Source organism: Larus michahellis, chromosome 4, assembly GCF_964199755.1.
Source record: "Larus michahellis chromosome 4, bLarMic1.1, whole genome shotgun sequence".
NCBI lineage: Eukaryota > Metazoa > Chordata > Aves > Charadriiformes > Laridae > Larus > Larus michahellis.
This window is the reverse complement of record NC_133899.1, coordinates 76,083,085-76,097,430: the sequence shown is the minus strand read 5'-3', so window position 1 is coordinate 76,097,430 and position 14,346 is coordinate 76,083,085. Positions and strand designations below refer to the sequence as shown.

Genomic DNA, 14,346 nt, shown 5'->3' with positions numbered 1-14,346 from the left:
ATGTCAAGAGGTAGATCATTTGGGTAGCAAACATCTCCATGTCGATGTATGCTGGGCTGTAGATCTGAGCTACCCCCTTGAAAATCCACCACAAGGCTCCTGGAAATGCACAGCGAAGGTGCACTTCAGCAGAGGTTTTGGCTGGTTTTGCCCTCATCTGGGCTCTCACTGCAATGGCTGTGGGTCAGCACCTAGTGAAGGATCTGGGCTGGAGAAGAGCTGTAATGAGGATCAGACCGATCCAAGCCTCCTCACTCACCTCCTGCACATCCACATCCCCAGGACTGTGAGGTCTAATGGAGACAGGGGTCTACAGCTCCAGGCACACCTAGTAAACACGGAGGTTAAGATCCGGCAGCTTCTGCCCCCCAGGAGCATCTCTCACTGCAGCTGCAGAGTAGGAGTCATTGGCAGAGGCATCCCTGCACCCATCTCCCATCTGGACTTCAGCAAAAACAGAGTTGGGCAGGAGGAATGTCTAGTTGTCCCAGCTACAGCCAGTTTCTCAGAAAATGAAAAAAAAAGAAACCAAAGCAAGTACACTTGCAGACAGACAGCAGCCACCCTCAACAGCCAACAGCAGAAATCACCCATTCTGGGACAGTTAAGCCACTTTACCTCTCCTCTCAGTGCCAACTCCATAAGCCATAGTTGTCTCAAGAGTTAAACCGACTCTTTATTATTCTTTCCAAAGTCTCTACAGCCGTTGTCTTTAGCTCCCTACGCAGCTACACACATTCCAGCTACTGCTGGCCCACTGGTCCTCCAAAGAGCAGCTCAGCTCTTGGTGGAGGGACCAAACTGGGAGGGTTATCCGTTCAAAAATTCCCCACACATCAGGAGGTTCCTTCAGCCCTGTGAAATGAAAGCTTTTTGGACCTCCTGGAGTCAAGGCACGTAGCACAGCAAAAGAGATTTGCTCTGAGTTCAAGGTTTTGGTTATCACCTTATGATAGGGAAATATTGGCCTAAAACAGTTGAATAAAGAAGTTCAAAGAAAGAAGTCCCATGAGCCAAATTTTGGCTAAAACAGATGTGCTTGTAGGAAACAGGAGGAGTGGATGGTGAGGTGTGGTAATAGGATTAGCAGAAGGTTGAGCCTCCAAGTCTGCATAAGGCTTTCCCTGGAGCTTCCTTGCACAGAGGTTAAGCTGTAGGGCAGCCCTCCCAAAAAAGGAAAGAGGCTCCAGACCTAAACTGTCATGAGGAATAAACCCAGTGAGGACCAGGAAGAAAAGAAAAACAAAAACGTCCCAAAGTATGAGCTATGGTTAACATTAAGAAAGACAAAGGTTTGCAAAGGAAGTAGTGCAAGTGTTTGAGTGATGAATGAACAAGTTCCTTGCAGAAAAACTGAAGGAAGACATAAAGAAGCTCCAGGCAAGTCCTTCAGAGAGGGCTCAGCTCTGTGAATATGAAGCATGAGTGAGGGTATCGCACAGGGGCTGGGAGTGGACACATTGTTCACAATTGAGTACCCTTCCTGGAGTGCAGATGACCTTGTTCCCTTCCCTCATTCCCCTCCACTCATGCTAGTGGAATGCACCACTAGTATGGCCCACCGGTCCCAGAGCGCTTTCCCCACGCTGCAAGGCCAGACAGAGGGAAGACCTGGCATATACAGGAGGTTCTACCCTACGCTTTTGAGAGACTCATGTCTGGCACTTCTGGGCCAGGCTCTTCCAGGGAACCACCATGTGTTGGAAGGACTAGGCTGATGGATCCATGCAAGCTCTCCCTCGTGGCCATCTCCTACACCCTTACACCTTGCCTCCTCTTCAACATCCTACAAGCATCAAGTGGACAGGCACTATGGAGTGACATGACATCAGATGACATCTCTTATTTCCAAGGATGACACTGTTAGCAAAAAAAAACAAGCAGCAAAATAAAAAACTCTGTTGCAGTTGAGTTCACGGTAAAACTGTGGCAGGAACGCTGAGCAAACCAGTGTCTGACTTCCCTTTGCTTTCCCAAAATCACATCAGACCAAAGCACAGCAGATGGCTCCCATCCTGCATGGAGCGCTCCCTCTCCCTCCAGTGTATCCCTAAAAGAGCTCACCACGCTCTACTTCTGCCAGCACCAGCCTCTAGGAACTGCTACAAAGGAAGGCCATTGCCTTTGACTCTTGTGCCAGTGCTGTCCTACATACCCCACAGCTACAGTCACCACGTTCACCCATGAGATGGAGTTAAGGCTTTTGGCTGTTCCTCTTCAGGGCAACTGACAAACAACACAGCCACCCTGTCCGTTTAGCTCCATGCCATCTTCCTTGAAAGAGAGTGCTTCAGGCACGTGATGTTGATGGCCCCAGGCTGCAGGGACATCTCCAAACCCACCAGCAGGTCCTGATGACACTCCTGGATGTTCAGCGGGTACCGTGCCCTCACAAACTCGTAGGCTGCCAGCAGCCTCATGCTGTGCTTGACCATGAGGTACTGAATGACGCAAGTAGGACCTAGAGAGTAACCATCCCTGCAGTGGATGAGGACACGCTTCCCTTTCTCCAGCGAGGCTTCAATGCACTCGTTGATGTCCCGGAAGCAGGGTTGCCCCTTTCTGTGATGATCCCCATGAAGCGGAGCCTGGATGTCAACCTTGAGGCGTGACCAATTGTGCCTGAACCCTCCCCGTCGGCACGTGCAGGGGATGATGCTCAGGCTGCAGTCACTGGGCAGGCTGCTCATGTCGACAATGCTGTCAATGCTGTTGGTGCACAGCGCCCGCCCGCTGTAGGCAGCGTTGAGGTTCCCCAGGTAGATGCCATCAGTTATCCGAGCAATGATGGGTCCTGTGAAGGGGGAACATGCAGGCTCCCCTGATTTCAGACCGGTGGGCTCCTCAGGATGCAGGTTCTTCTTCCAGCTCCCCCTGAGGGATTTCTTAGAGTTGGCATGAGGCAGGGGTCTGGAATCAGGCTTGGAGCCCTGTGGCGATGGTGAGAAGATGGAGAAGCAGCTGGGGAGCTTGGCCTTGGAAGGGGAGTCAGCTGGACAAGGCAGGGAAGGAGCAGAGGTGGGACCCGATCTGAGGGCACAAGAATGGGATGCCCGTCCCAGGGACCCCGTCCTGTGGGCTGCCCCTCCATGCTCAGCTTCTTCCATCTGCAAAAAAAAGAAAGGACTGGTGAGACCACAGAAACTCGGCTCTCCAGCTGCATGAGCAAGGAGACTGGCAGCTGGCAGCTGGCTTTGCGCACGGAAACACTTGGAGACACCAAAGGCCCTGAAGACCTTGCACATCACCAGCCCAAATGCCCAGCCATCCTGTTCCCCTGGGACAGGCACAAACACGCCGTAAAGGCTCACCTGGACCTGCAAACCACTCTGCCAGTCCTGGGATGCCAACTTGCTGGAGCGGTGGTCCTCTTCTGCTGATGGCACTAAGCAGAGTGACCGGTGTGTCCTGCTGGGCTGCACAGCTATGGACACCACATCCCCATGGTTCTCTTCATGTGCTTCACTTTTACTCATCACCAAGTTTGGACAAGAGCCTGTAGGAACAGAACAACTCCATATGGACACGCACAAGTACTCACACACAGGTGTTTTTAATATGAACACTGGCCTTGAAGAAAAACAAGGTATTTTAATGATCCCTTCCACTCCAGAGGGACACTCTTCAGTGTGGGCTGCTGGAGGGGTTTGCAACTCATTGCAAGCTGGAGCCAAGAAGGATGGCCTTTCAAACTGAAAACACAAAGGGGTGAAGAGCAGCTGGAGGGAGAGGGCAAATAACAGAAAACCCCTCTGGATGAAGCTTCAGTCCCCAGCGATGGAGATGCTGTGTTAGCCAGGGTTAGGATCACTCGGTTCCCAGCTCAGCCCCAGGCGCAGGTCTCACTCCTCGCTGGAGCTTTTCCCACTTCCACCCTGGACACTTGGACCAGAAGGTGCCTCAGACCCTGCCACAGCCTGCCCCACTCTCCATGGCCCCAAGCTGAGTTGGCAGGCCCTCTGGAGAGCCAACAGCCAACACCTCTGCCCAACGTGGTCTGTGCCCAGGCTTTCAGCAGCTAAGGTGATCCCTCCAGCATTTCCTCCGAGCCTACCCCTGGATAGCATTACCATGGTGACCTGACACCTGATCACAATCCTGTGTGTGTCTGCACGTCCTCAAACCCTGCTGATGAACAAAACATGACCCAGAACGTGTCTGGAGAACAGGATGAGACCACTGTGTGCTCAAATGAGTACAGTTGCAACATGTCTGCACTCTCAAAAGGTCTTTCAGGCTCTCTGTGTCAAAACTAAGCAGCAGCAAGAACACTGTGTTAATAAATAAATTTAAAAAAAAAGTAGCCATAGAGCTCCAAAAAAAAAAGCAATAAAGCACAAAGGTCTCCTCTCCCCAAGGTCAGTGACTGCCCTACAAACCGGTGACCATGTAGGGAATGATTCTCCAGAACTTACCCATTCCAAGCTCACTGGCTTTTTGCAAGTGCTGTGTGACCCCAGACATCACATTGTATAAAAAAAGCTGGGAGTTGCAAAGGCCCTCAGCAGCCTCACCTACCTGCACAACACTGAGAGAGCGCCATGGGAGAAGACAGCTGCAAAGCGATGGGCCTCTGGAAGGTCTTCTGGAGGTGCTTCGCAATTAGGCCTGGGACAGGAGAGGATGAGCTCAGACTAGGAGAGGGCTGAGCCAGGAAAACTCAACACCCAACCCCACTGAGCATCTTTCAACACCATCCCCAACGCTGCTTACTTCAGGGGGTATCTATCTGAGACAAGAGTTTGCCCCTAGAGAGGCAGACCTGAGTTTAGCACACACCCAAAAGTCAGGGGTGGTGTGGGATGAGTGCAACCAAAGCAGAGACACCTTCAGAGGATTTTGTTTCTGGCCTTTGCAGATGTGAACGTGTCCTTTGTCACATTCAGAGTAAAGTTCCCCACCAGCTTTTTATAGCACCAAGGCCAAGCATTTTAACTGGGCTGTCTTAAGTGACATCCTTCATGCCAAAATTCATGCTCGTCTGTCAAAACTGCTCTGCCTTTTATGTAAGTTAAGAGGAAAACGCTCTCCATCCAGGGCAAACCCAATGCCAACTGGGCAGAAGCCGCTACCTGAGGCAGCCACCTCCTTCACAGGCAATGAGGAGAACTGGCTCTTCCAAGGGTGCAATTCTTCTCATCCTAAACAAACGATGCATAATTCACTACTCAAAGTGCCCGTTTCCCACAGAGGGCTTGTTGCCCGCACATAACTGGCTCAGACGGGGACATCCGCAACGTCCCTGTTTATGAGCAGGGTGATGAAACACTTGTTTGCAAAACTACCATCTTCCCAGACACTGCTCACAGGACTTAAAATTTTTAAGATACGGGTTGTGGTGTTTGCAGGTCAAGACCTCATTTCAGCTCAGTTGAACTGTTATTCCTACTTGACTTCGTGTTTGTTTCTGCTCAAACTGAACTGCAATAAGAGCCCGCAGGGGTTTCATCACCTTTGTGTGAAGTTAGCAAGGCTGGTTGAGAAACCCCTGTCTTGCTGACATGCAACAAGTCGTCACGGATGGGCATCCACTCACCCGTAATGCCGTTCTTCTTTGGGGGGCATCTTTTGCCCGGCAGCATGACAGCGCTGAAATCCTTGTGCTGCATCTCCCCAGGCTCCATCCTGACAAGACCTGAAATCCGGAGAAATGGGAGGTTTAAGCTTTTTCAGGTCTGTCCACAAAGTTCAATGGAAGAAGCCATCGGGGAGCGTCTCTGCACACCCCTTATCAGTCCTGTTTGTCGGATGTGACCATCTGGGGCAGGCGGCTGCTACCCCATGAGGGAAACCCTCTTGCCTTCCTGTCCACGGCAGTGAAAGCTGCACCGCGATGTAAAGTGGTCCTAAAAACACCTCTGTGTCACCAGGCTGATTCATAAGCAAAACAAGCCCAGTGTGGGGCAGGAACACTCCCAGATGCAAGAGCCCCAGCAGCAGTCGGGGTAGGGGCAAGGGAGCAGAGAAAAGGGGGCAGAGAAAAAAGGTATGGGCAGGGGAAAGGGGTCAGGAAAGCGGGGGTGGGGGGGAAGGGTAGGGAAAGTGGGATAGGGAAAGGAGTAGGGATAAGGGTAGGGATAGCGGCAGGGCTCCTTGCCTGAGAAACTTCTCCCGGAGAAACTGAAAGTCCCACCTACAGCAGACTGGGCCAGGGCAGAGGAGGAAGCAATCACCCCGAAAGGCAGGAACGCACCACCCCGCAGCCCCACTCCTGCTCCCCTCTCCCCCCCATCCCCCGCTCCCAGCTTCAGCACAAAGCCCCCCCACCGCCCCCCTTTCCTCCCCTTCCCTCTCCCTCCCCTCCCTCCCGTGCACCTCCCCCAGAGACCCCCGCGCCCACCTCTTCCCTCCACCCCTTTCCCCCCGGCGAGGGGTGGAGGGGGGGGGAGCTCTCCCAGCACCCCTTCCCAGCACCCCCCTTTCCCACCGGAGTTTCCCAGAGGCCACTTGGCCGGCCGCAGCCGTCCCTCCCACCCCGCATCGCGCAGGACCCTTCCGCAAAGTTTCCCGTGCCCCCCGTCCCCGCGTCCCGCCCCGCCGCCGTGCTTCACCCCCGGCGAGGGCAGGATGCCACGGCCGGCGGGGGCCGGGGGCTGGCGGCTGCCCCCCGCCTCCCGCAAGCAGCCCTCCCGGGGGGGCGGGGGAGGGGGGAGGCAGCGTGCAGGGCAGCCTGGGAGATGTAGTTTCAGTAGGAAGAGTGGCCGTGCCTCCCCCCCGCCCCCCTCCCCGAGAGCGAGCGGGACACGGCGGGGCTCCGGGCATGGGACGGGGAGCCCACGATGCATCCCCTCCTCTGCTGCGGCCGGGGGGCACCGGCTTTCGTCCCACCCGCCTCGCAAACCTCGGGTGACCCTTGTGGGGGGCCTCCCTCCACCCTCACCCGCCGCCAGCTTCCCACGGGGAACCCCGGCATAGCCGGGGGGGCTGCAGGGACCCCCACTCCTTTGCGAGAGCCTCGAACACAAGCCAACCGTCCTCTGGCTTTGCCTCTGGGTTTTGAGCCTGGAGGCATCCTCGTATTCCCTCCCCCCTCCCGCCGCAACCGCAAAGGAGAACAATGTAGTTTAAAAGAAAAAGCTGCAAATCTGCATCAGACCCTGCAAATCCAGGAGCCGAGGCTCATAAAAAGTTTCTGTGCGTGGCAACGTACACGTTTAGCCATAAAATGGTGAGGCATAGTGATGCTAGTTACCGAATGTTTGTAAAACGGGCACGCCTGCTCCTTGTGAGAAAATCTAAAAGCTTAGATACTCTCCAGCTCTCAAAAACTGTGAGACCAGCCAAAAAATCTGTGGCTGGAGGACAGCCAGCGCATACCCAGGCTGAACGATGACAGCCCATAATCATTTTTGTCTCATGGCAGATGACTGGCAACAAGCACATATAAGTGGTGGAGCCACACATTTCTGGTGTGGCTCTTCTGTTTGGTTTCCTGAAGTGGAGGAACAAATATCATAAAAATCACTGAATGAGGGAATAATTTGCTTTGGGAGGGACTTCTGGAGGTCAGAATCTGGATGTAAATAATTGAGACTATAAATCTTAATAGCAAACACCTTGATTTTCAGTCCTCCTTGTCTCCTTTAACAGGCCTCTCCCTGGCCCAAGCCCTGCTTTTTGCCTTGCCACCATCCTGCAAAGCTGCTAATTAAATGCAGAGGGACCATCCCTTGCATGAAGCAGAGGAATGAACTCCCCACCCTCCACCCAGACACCTCACACCATTCAGACCGGCTTTGGATTCCTGCTTTTGCCCCCCTTAACCCACCAGCAAAAAACCCTTTGCCTCTGTGCTGCAGGATCAGGCTGGCTCCTGCCTCCCGGAAACAGCCTCGTGAACACACCAAGCATCGCTGCCTGGGTACCAACTGGTTTTGCGGCAATGGGAACAGGCTTTCACCAGGGCATCACAGCTTTCTCTCCTTCTCGCACACACGCTCCATCTCCAGAAGAAGGAATCTTGACTGGCGGGGCTCTACAGTGGCCACAGACCAGATGACGCGGAGACCCAGCTTGGAGCACGTACCTGCCCTGCCCTCTAGATGCAGACAGAGGAATCCAGCACAGACACAAGCTGAGGAGGAGCTGGCGTCTCCCTCCTTTAACTTCTCTTCTTGTTGCATCTTTCATTGGGGAATCCTCCTGCCCCAGGTGCTCCAAGTACACGAGGAGCATCGGTTGGGCAGGAGATGCTCAGACATCTGGCCTTGGCGGATGGGGGACAACTGGCCCTGCCAAGGCCAAGGTGAAAAGGAGCTGCTTGCATGTGAGATGGGGCCATCCTCTTTCCTGTGAAGAGGCTCCCGAGAGGGCTGCATTCACTCTGGGTGAAATAAGCCATGAAACAAAGTTCAGCTCTGCCAACCCTCCTTCAAACAGCTGCCAGCAGATAGAAAAAGGATCCTGCCAGAGGAGGAGAGCGCTCAAAGCCTTGTTGTGAGAGCACAAGGCAGATTGAGAAGGAAAAGCAATGATGGAGGAAGAAAGCGGCCTTGCCGGTGCATTAAAAACCGGAGCTGGGTGGAGACCATCCCCACCCGCTCGCCTCTCCCTGTCGAGCAAACAAGTCTGTTTGCTGAGTTTCACAGCACCAAGGACCAGCTCAGGCTGCCTGGAGCTGGCCCCGCTGGGTGCTCACTCCCAAGGTCCTTGGTTCCCCCCAGAAAAGTGCCACCGGCTTCCCTCGCCGGCTCTGCTCACCTGGGACTGCACTGGTGATTTGGGCTCTGAGCGAGGCCAAAGTTGGAGAGAGGAGCGGTGGGCACCGGTATTGGGGGTAACCTTTCTCAAGGAGGGGATGTCCTTGCACTTTCTTCAGCTGTGTCCATGTCGGGACTAATATCCACATGCTTTTATGCCCAGCTCCGTAAATTTTGCAGTGAACCTCAAGGCCACAACTTCAAAAAAGGGGGCTGGGAAAAGCACCCGCGTGCACACACGCACACACACACACACACACACGAGAAGTGTCCTGTTCCCAGAACCTCTAAAACCCTTCTGGGACCTGCATGGCCCTAAATCACCACACGTCATCACCAAAACCCAACCTGGCAACAGATTTGGCACCCCAAACCCCCTTCAGAGAAGTTCCTTTCTGCACGGCCTGTTCCAACCTGATTTAAGGCTGAGGCTGAAGGTTGAGGCTTTAAAGCCTCCCTTTAGAAGTCTTTTTCAGGTGACTGATTTTCTCCTCCATCTCATTAGCAGACGCCAGCAGATGCTGTTTGCCCATCAGAAGCCACACTCCAGTTGTTACAGCCATCTCGAAACCACCCTGTCATTTTTTCCCTCCTCACGGCCACGGCGAAGCCTGGAGAATATTTATCAAGAAGCAGACGCAGCAGCTTTTTACGGTTAAACTCAGGTCATTAATCTCTAGCGAGAGTTTTCATAATCTTCCTCAGCTTCACCATGTTTGTTTAACTCTCGGGTGGTTGCTCCGTGGAGCTCTGGGTAATTGCAGATTAACTGCTTTTCAATATTAATGGCTCTTCGTTCATGCGCCAGGCTCTCTCCCCTCCAGAGCCAGGGCAATAGCTATTATTATTCTACATTCCTTTTCTCTTATGGGCCAAAATACAATGACATGAGCCTAAATCTTCTGTGTGCTCTGGCTGCTTTGTAGCAGAAGTATTTCGGAGTAAGGGTGATTCCCTCCTCCCCCCCAAATGCAGCGAGCTTCCTCCTGCAGATGGCTCCAAGGAGCTGCTCCCAAGCCACTCCAAACTGCAGCATACTCAAGGACGGGTAGGGACAGTGGCACCTCTCCAATGTCCTCATCCTTCTAGGAGGGGTCTTTATTTATGTAGCCCCCACCCCAAAGCCCCACAAAGCAGGACAGGGCAGGACATGTGGCCGCAAAAACTTCCCAGATTACGTGAAACCTGCCCAGAAGTGACGTGAGGGCTGCAACCCAGCCTTCATCAGGGTAGTGTGATCTGATCATGGCATGAAAGCGAGAACCTCAGCCCCTCCACCCTGGAGCACCTCCAGGTGCCAGGAGTGCAAAGCTTGCTGTGCCAGCACAGTAGAACCACACGGTGTGGATGGAGCCACCACTATGCTGCCCCATCTGCACGGTCTGTGGGGATGGTTGCTGGTGAGTCCCATACTCTGAGTCACATCTTGGGGCGCACAAGTCAGCACAGACTGGAAATGGGCTGAAAGTGAAGCCGTGTGGACAACCAGTGGCTGATTTTGCTGTACCATTTTAGCCTCTAGCCAGGACACAGAGCCTGCTTATTGCAGAGGCACTAAAGAGCTAGCCTTGAGTCTCCAACACCTTCCTCACCAGCCTGTCTTCTTTCTCTCCTCTCAAGCCTCTTAGGGTGTTTCAAGGTCTTGGTCCTGTTTAAAAGCCTTCCCAGGACACGTAAAGCCTTTCCAAGAACTCGCCTCTTGCCAAGTTATTCACAACCAAAGAAACTGCCCACCCCAGGCTGCCCGCACATTAGTCCTCTGCTTGAAAAATACCAATGGACTCGATGGTTTTGCATGAGCTTGAAGCTCTGTGTATTTGTTCCCCTGGCCCATGAGTGGTTGGGATGAGTCGGCTCCTGCATCCGCGCCGTCCCATCTAGCATCCTCTGCTCCACGTCCAGCCTTGCCCTGGGGTGCCGAGCTGCTCCACTCCAGGCATTACATAGGGCATGAGCTGCACCAGCAGCCAGATCACCTCTTGGCCAGAAAGAGCCCCCAGTCCCCTCTTTGCTGACACTGAGGTGGGACAAACACGTCTAGATGCTGCTGAGCAGAAGCCCCTCACCCCTCCACAAGCCCTCTGTCCTGCGCCCCGGATAGCGGAGGAGACCCCCACTATCTGGGTGGCAGGGGCAGCTTGAGGTGGGACTTCAGCCCCAGGGCTTTGTCAACCACATCTGGGGGCTGCAGGCTGTGCCACTGGGCAAGGGGCCGGCGTGGGTTGGACAGCATGTCGGACCAGTGCCGCAGCTGGTTGCCTGTGGCCCGGCAGCCCAGGAAGAGTTTGCCAATGGGCTCATTCTTGGTCACTTTGTCATGATCCCAGACGGAGATGACCACGTCCACGTTCTGCGGGAGAAGGACACAAGAAAGACAGTCAGTGGGAGGGGGCTTGCCACACCAGGGACTCACTCAGCCCTGGGCGCTGCAGGGAAACCCACCTGGATCTGACTGAAAGGCACCTCAAAAACAAACATCTCATTGAAGTAAGGGCTTAAGGTATTTTTCTTCACACTTGTCGTCTTCTTCTTCCATTTCTTCCTGTTCAGGATGAGATGCACCTTAACAAAAGGATCTGAGGAGAGAGAGGACATGGCTGGCACAAGTGACAATTTTTGACTGAGGAGCTCAGCTACAAAACAGCTTCCCTAGAGCATTCCCAAGCAGAGCATGGTATCCCATTTGTCACTCCTCATGGTGAGTATCGACCACTCTTCCCCTTGCCAGCCACCCCAGACTTCACCTCCCCCTGCCTCCTCCTGCCACGAGCTCCCCATACCATCCAGCCATGACATTTCCTCCTGGGAGATACCTCTGTCCAAAGCTAGAGTATCTGTGATAGGGAAGGCTGGGAGCCAGCCAAGTGCTGGGTATGGTGGTGGCAGCAGGAAGCAGGTCTTGGCACCAAGAGCTTTCAAGGCTTTGCAGCTCTTGGTGCCATTAAGGCCTGGGCAGGAGTAGGGAGATCTGAGCATGAGCAGCCCCTGCTGACCTGAGAGCCCATCAGAGTCCATCTGCTTCAGCTTCTTGGCTTCCAGGATGAGCACCGTCAGCTTGCCAGTGCTGGGGACATAGCGCAGCGAGAAGCAGATCTCACCCAGTTGCTCTTCCTGATGGAGAGATGCCAGCGATGAGCACTGGGCAGAGGAGCTGGCTCACCTAGGGCTGGACCACCAGTCTGGCCCCAAGTTTCCTGGGTCTCCCCCACCTTCATGCTTGCCCCTACAAGCCTGCTTCTTGGGGTGGTGGCAAGCAAAGCAACAGTGCATCCTTCCCAGCAGAGTTTCCCACCTGCCAGGACCAACCTCCACTTTACTGGCTACCGCCAGGTCACTCCACTGCTCAATGACATGCTGCAGGCTGACGCTGGCCAGGGGCAGCCGGACCTCACCGATGATGTTGTGCTTAGCAAAGCGGTTGAAGTCATAGATCTGCATCACCAGTGTGGATTCAGGCACCTCTGCCTGGGGTACCTGCAGGGGAGGACCCGAAAGCCTGGACACACTCCTCAGTAGCAGCTCCTGCCCCACGGGACAGGGTGGTGGATGCAATAACAGGTCTTTCTCTCTGATGCTTCCCCATCCCAATTTTGCAGGGAGCAGTGCCCATGCAATGGTCTTGGTGGGACCAAAAAAACATCTTCAGCTATAGTTTCCTACCAGGAAAGTGAAGGTCTCATTGAAGACGGGGTTCAGGGTCTTGCGGTAAACCTTGGTCTCATACTTCTTCTTCCTATCAGACGTTAGGTAGACGATCACGTATGGATCGGATGTACCTCCGCTGTCCATGGCCTTCAGCTCGGCTGCCTGCTTCACGCCGACTTTCAGCTTAAAAGGAGTGATGCACAAGGTCACCAGGTGGAGGAGGATGGGGACAGATGACCAGGGGCTCAGTGGGAAGCAAGCAAGTGCAGCAGGGAGGACGCCTCCACACCACCTCGGCGTAAGAGCCAGCAGGCTGTGGGCAGGGGGAGATGTGCAGGAGGGTATGGTCCACCCCAATGGGCAGCAAAATGGGACCATGCAGGAACAAAGCATTTTCCCTGCCGTGCCACAGCCGCAAGCATCCCCACCTCCTGCGCACGGAAGTTGTACTCCAGGGAGTACTGCAGCTTTCCTCGCCCTGTCGGTTCCACACCCCTCTCCAGGTCCTCCATCTCGGGCTGGACCTGCAGCAGAGAGCAGCACTACCCTCAGGACATGCTCAGCCACATCCCTGGCCACCCCCAGGACCGGGCAGCACGGCAGCAAACCTCTCAGGAAGGAGGGAGCTGGGGGAGAGGGGACAGCAGGACGCACGAGGCTGGCCGTGGTGGAGCTGCTGACAGCATGCAAGTTGACTCTCTCCTTCTTCTTGGGCTTCTTCTTGCAACAGCAGCACCTGATGATGCAGATGAGGAAGAGGAGGAGGAGAACAGCCGCTGCCACAGCCACAGCGATGAGCGCCCATTTGGGTACTGGTGTGACATTTGGGGAATGGAGATGGACAGAAGAGTTAAAACCACGCAAAACCCAGTGCATTCAAACTCCTTCCTGGTGCTTCAGCATTAAGGAGTTGTATTTTCAAAATTGTATCTATAATCCTGGACAGTCCCCATGCAGGGAGCCTGCAGCTGGAGACCATTCCCCAAATGGGCAGCAAAGACGTCCTGCGCTCCCGGAACGGCACGGTATCCCTCTGCAGCATCCCCACCCCGATGGACCCCGACAGAAAAAGGGATTTGGAGGGAAAGAAAAATGGATACACAGCCTCAGAGTCCAGGAGCCCCCCCAGATAATGCTGCCTTAGAGACCAGGGCAAGCACTGCCATACTCACATGGGATCTGGCTAAGCCAGCCACCCAGGAAGCCCGGCTGAGCCGTGGTGGCCATGGCCATGGGGCTGCTGGTGAGCCGGGAGGCCGTCGCCCTGCCTTTCGTGGCTGCCACCGCCATGGCTAAGCTGGAGTGACCTGGGGAGGCAAGCAAAGTTAACAGGGTGGGGATTTCCTTTCCAGTGGTGCGTGTGCTGCCAGTGGCCCAGGGCTCTAATGAGAGCAAACACAATTAAAATAAGAGCCCAGAGTAAGCATTTAGGGCTTGGCCACTTTGGCAATGAGGTGTGAAATGGAGCCGCAGGGAGCTGCCGGCAGGGAGGACTCTGTGCCTACAGCCTTCTCATGCATATCCTATCCCTGCAAGCCTGTCTTTGGAAAGGGGAGGGAGCCAGGCGGATGGATTAGGGTGTTTTCCTTTGTTTTTGAGAAGAGGAATCACCCGTCTGTAGGGCAAAAAAACCCAGGAGCTCTTTTGTGCTGGCTCCTCCTTGGCCAGGCAGCATGAGCTGAAGGGTTTGCTCAGCCCCAGGCAAGCCTCACCATTAGCTAACACCTTTTTTTTGGCTATTTTCCCCCCTCTCGCAGGGCTGAGGAGCCGGAGGGTTTGCTCCTGGGCTTGCAGTGGGGCTGGTGCCCGCATTGCAGATGTCAGTGGTGCCACCAGGCTGGGGTCACACCGGCTCGGAAACTTTGCGTAAGCCTGACCCGTGCACATGGCAACGCTGACGCAGCTTAAGGGAAGGCTTCAAATGGTTTTTCACTACTGCTCTCCCCATAGCAATGCTCTTATTCTAGCATGAACACTTCCTTGTAGCCAAAACTTCCTCCCT

The 14,346-nt window shown here is 54.4% G+C and overlaps 2 protein-coding genes across 2 annotated transcripts; both read right to left on the bottom strand.

Annotated features, from left to right (window-relative positions):
• Positions 1 to 653: 653 nt before the first annotated feature.
• LOC141741610 (uncharacterized) lies at positions 654 to 6,633 on the bottom strand. The gene is made up of 6 exons (XM_074582457.1): positions 6,552 to 6,633; positions 6,098 to 6,143; positions 5,537 to 5,635; positions 4,519 to 4,608; positions 3,312 to 3,496; positions 654 to 3,107 (listed from the first exon to the last, which is right to left on the bottom strand). Exons 3-6 carry the CDS (start codon positions 5,622 to 5,624, stop codon positions 2,256 to 2,258), a joined length of 1,215 nt encoding a protein of 404 aa, XP_074438558.1. The 5' UTR covers positions 5,625 to 5,635; positions 6,098 to 6,143; positions 6,552 to 6,633; the 3' UTR covers positions 654 to 2,255.
• A 4,182-nt stretch (positions 6,634 to 10,815) lies between these two features.
• On the bottom strand, positions 10,816 to 13,634 carry SYT8 (synaptotagmin 8). The gene is made up of 8 exons (XM_074585690.1): positions 13,517 to 13,634; positions 12,999 to 13,156; positions 12,773 to 12,868; positions 12,360 to 12,527; positions 12,006 to 12,173; positions 11,693 to 11,810; positions 11,142 to 11,275; positions 10,816 to 11,049 (listed from the first exon to the last, which is right to left on the bottom strand). The coding sequence occupies exons 1-8, from the start codon at positions 13,632 to 13,634 to the stop codon at positions 10,816 to 10,818; spliced, it is 1,194 nt and encodes a 397-aa protein (XP_074441791.1).
• Between the last annotated feature and the right edge of the window lie 712 nt (positions 13,635 to 14,346).

Bases quoted from the DNA above. Each gene is read 5' to 3' on its own strand.
- LOC141741610 (XM_074582457.1), bottom strand. From the start codon at position 5,624: ATGGAGCCTGGGGAGATGCAGCACAAGGATTTCAGCGCTGTCATGCTG. The intron at 4,609-5,536 runs GTGAGTGGATGC...CTCCTGTCCCAG, and splicing joins AAAGAAGAACGGCATTACGG to GCCTAATTGCGAAGCACCTC. The intron at 3,497-4,518 runs GTAGGTGAGGCT...CTGTTCCTACAG, and splicing joins GCTCTCTCAGTGTTGTGCAG to GCTCTTGTCCAAACTTGGTG.
- SYT8 (XM_074585690.1), bottom strand. From the start codon at position 13,634: ATGGCGGTGGCAGCCACGAAAGGCAGGGCGACGGCCTCCCGGCTCACC. The intron at 11,811-12,005 runs GTTGGTCCTGGC...TCTCTCCATCAG, and splicing joins CGGTAGCCAGTAAAGTGGAG to GAAGAGCAACTGGGTGAGAT. The intron at 11,276-11,692 runs GTCAGCAGGGGC...CTCTCTCCTCAG, and splicing joins GGACTCTGATGGGCTCTCAG to ATCCTTTTGTTAAGGTGCAT.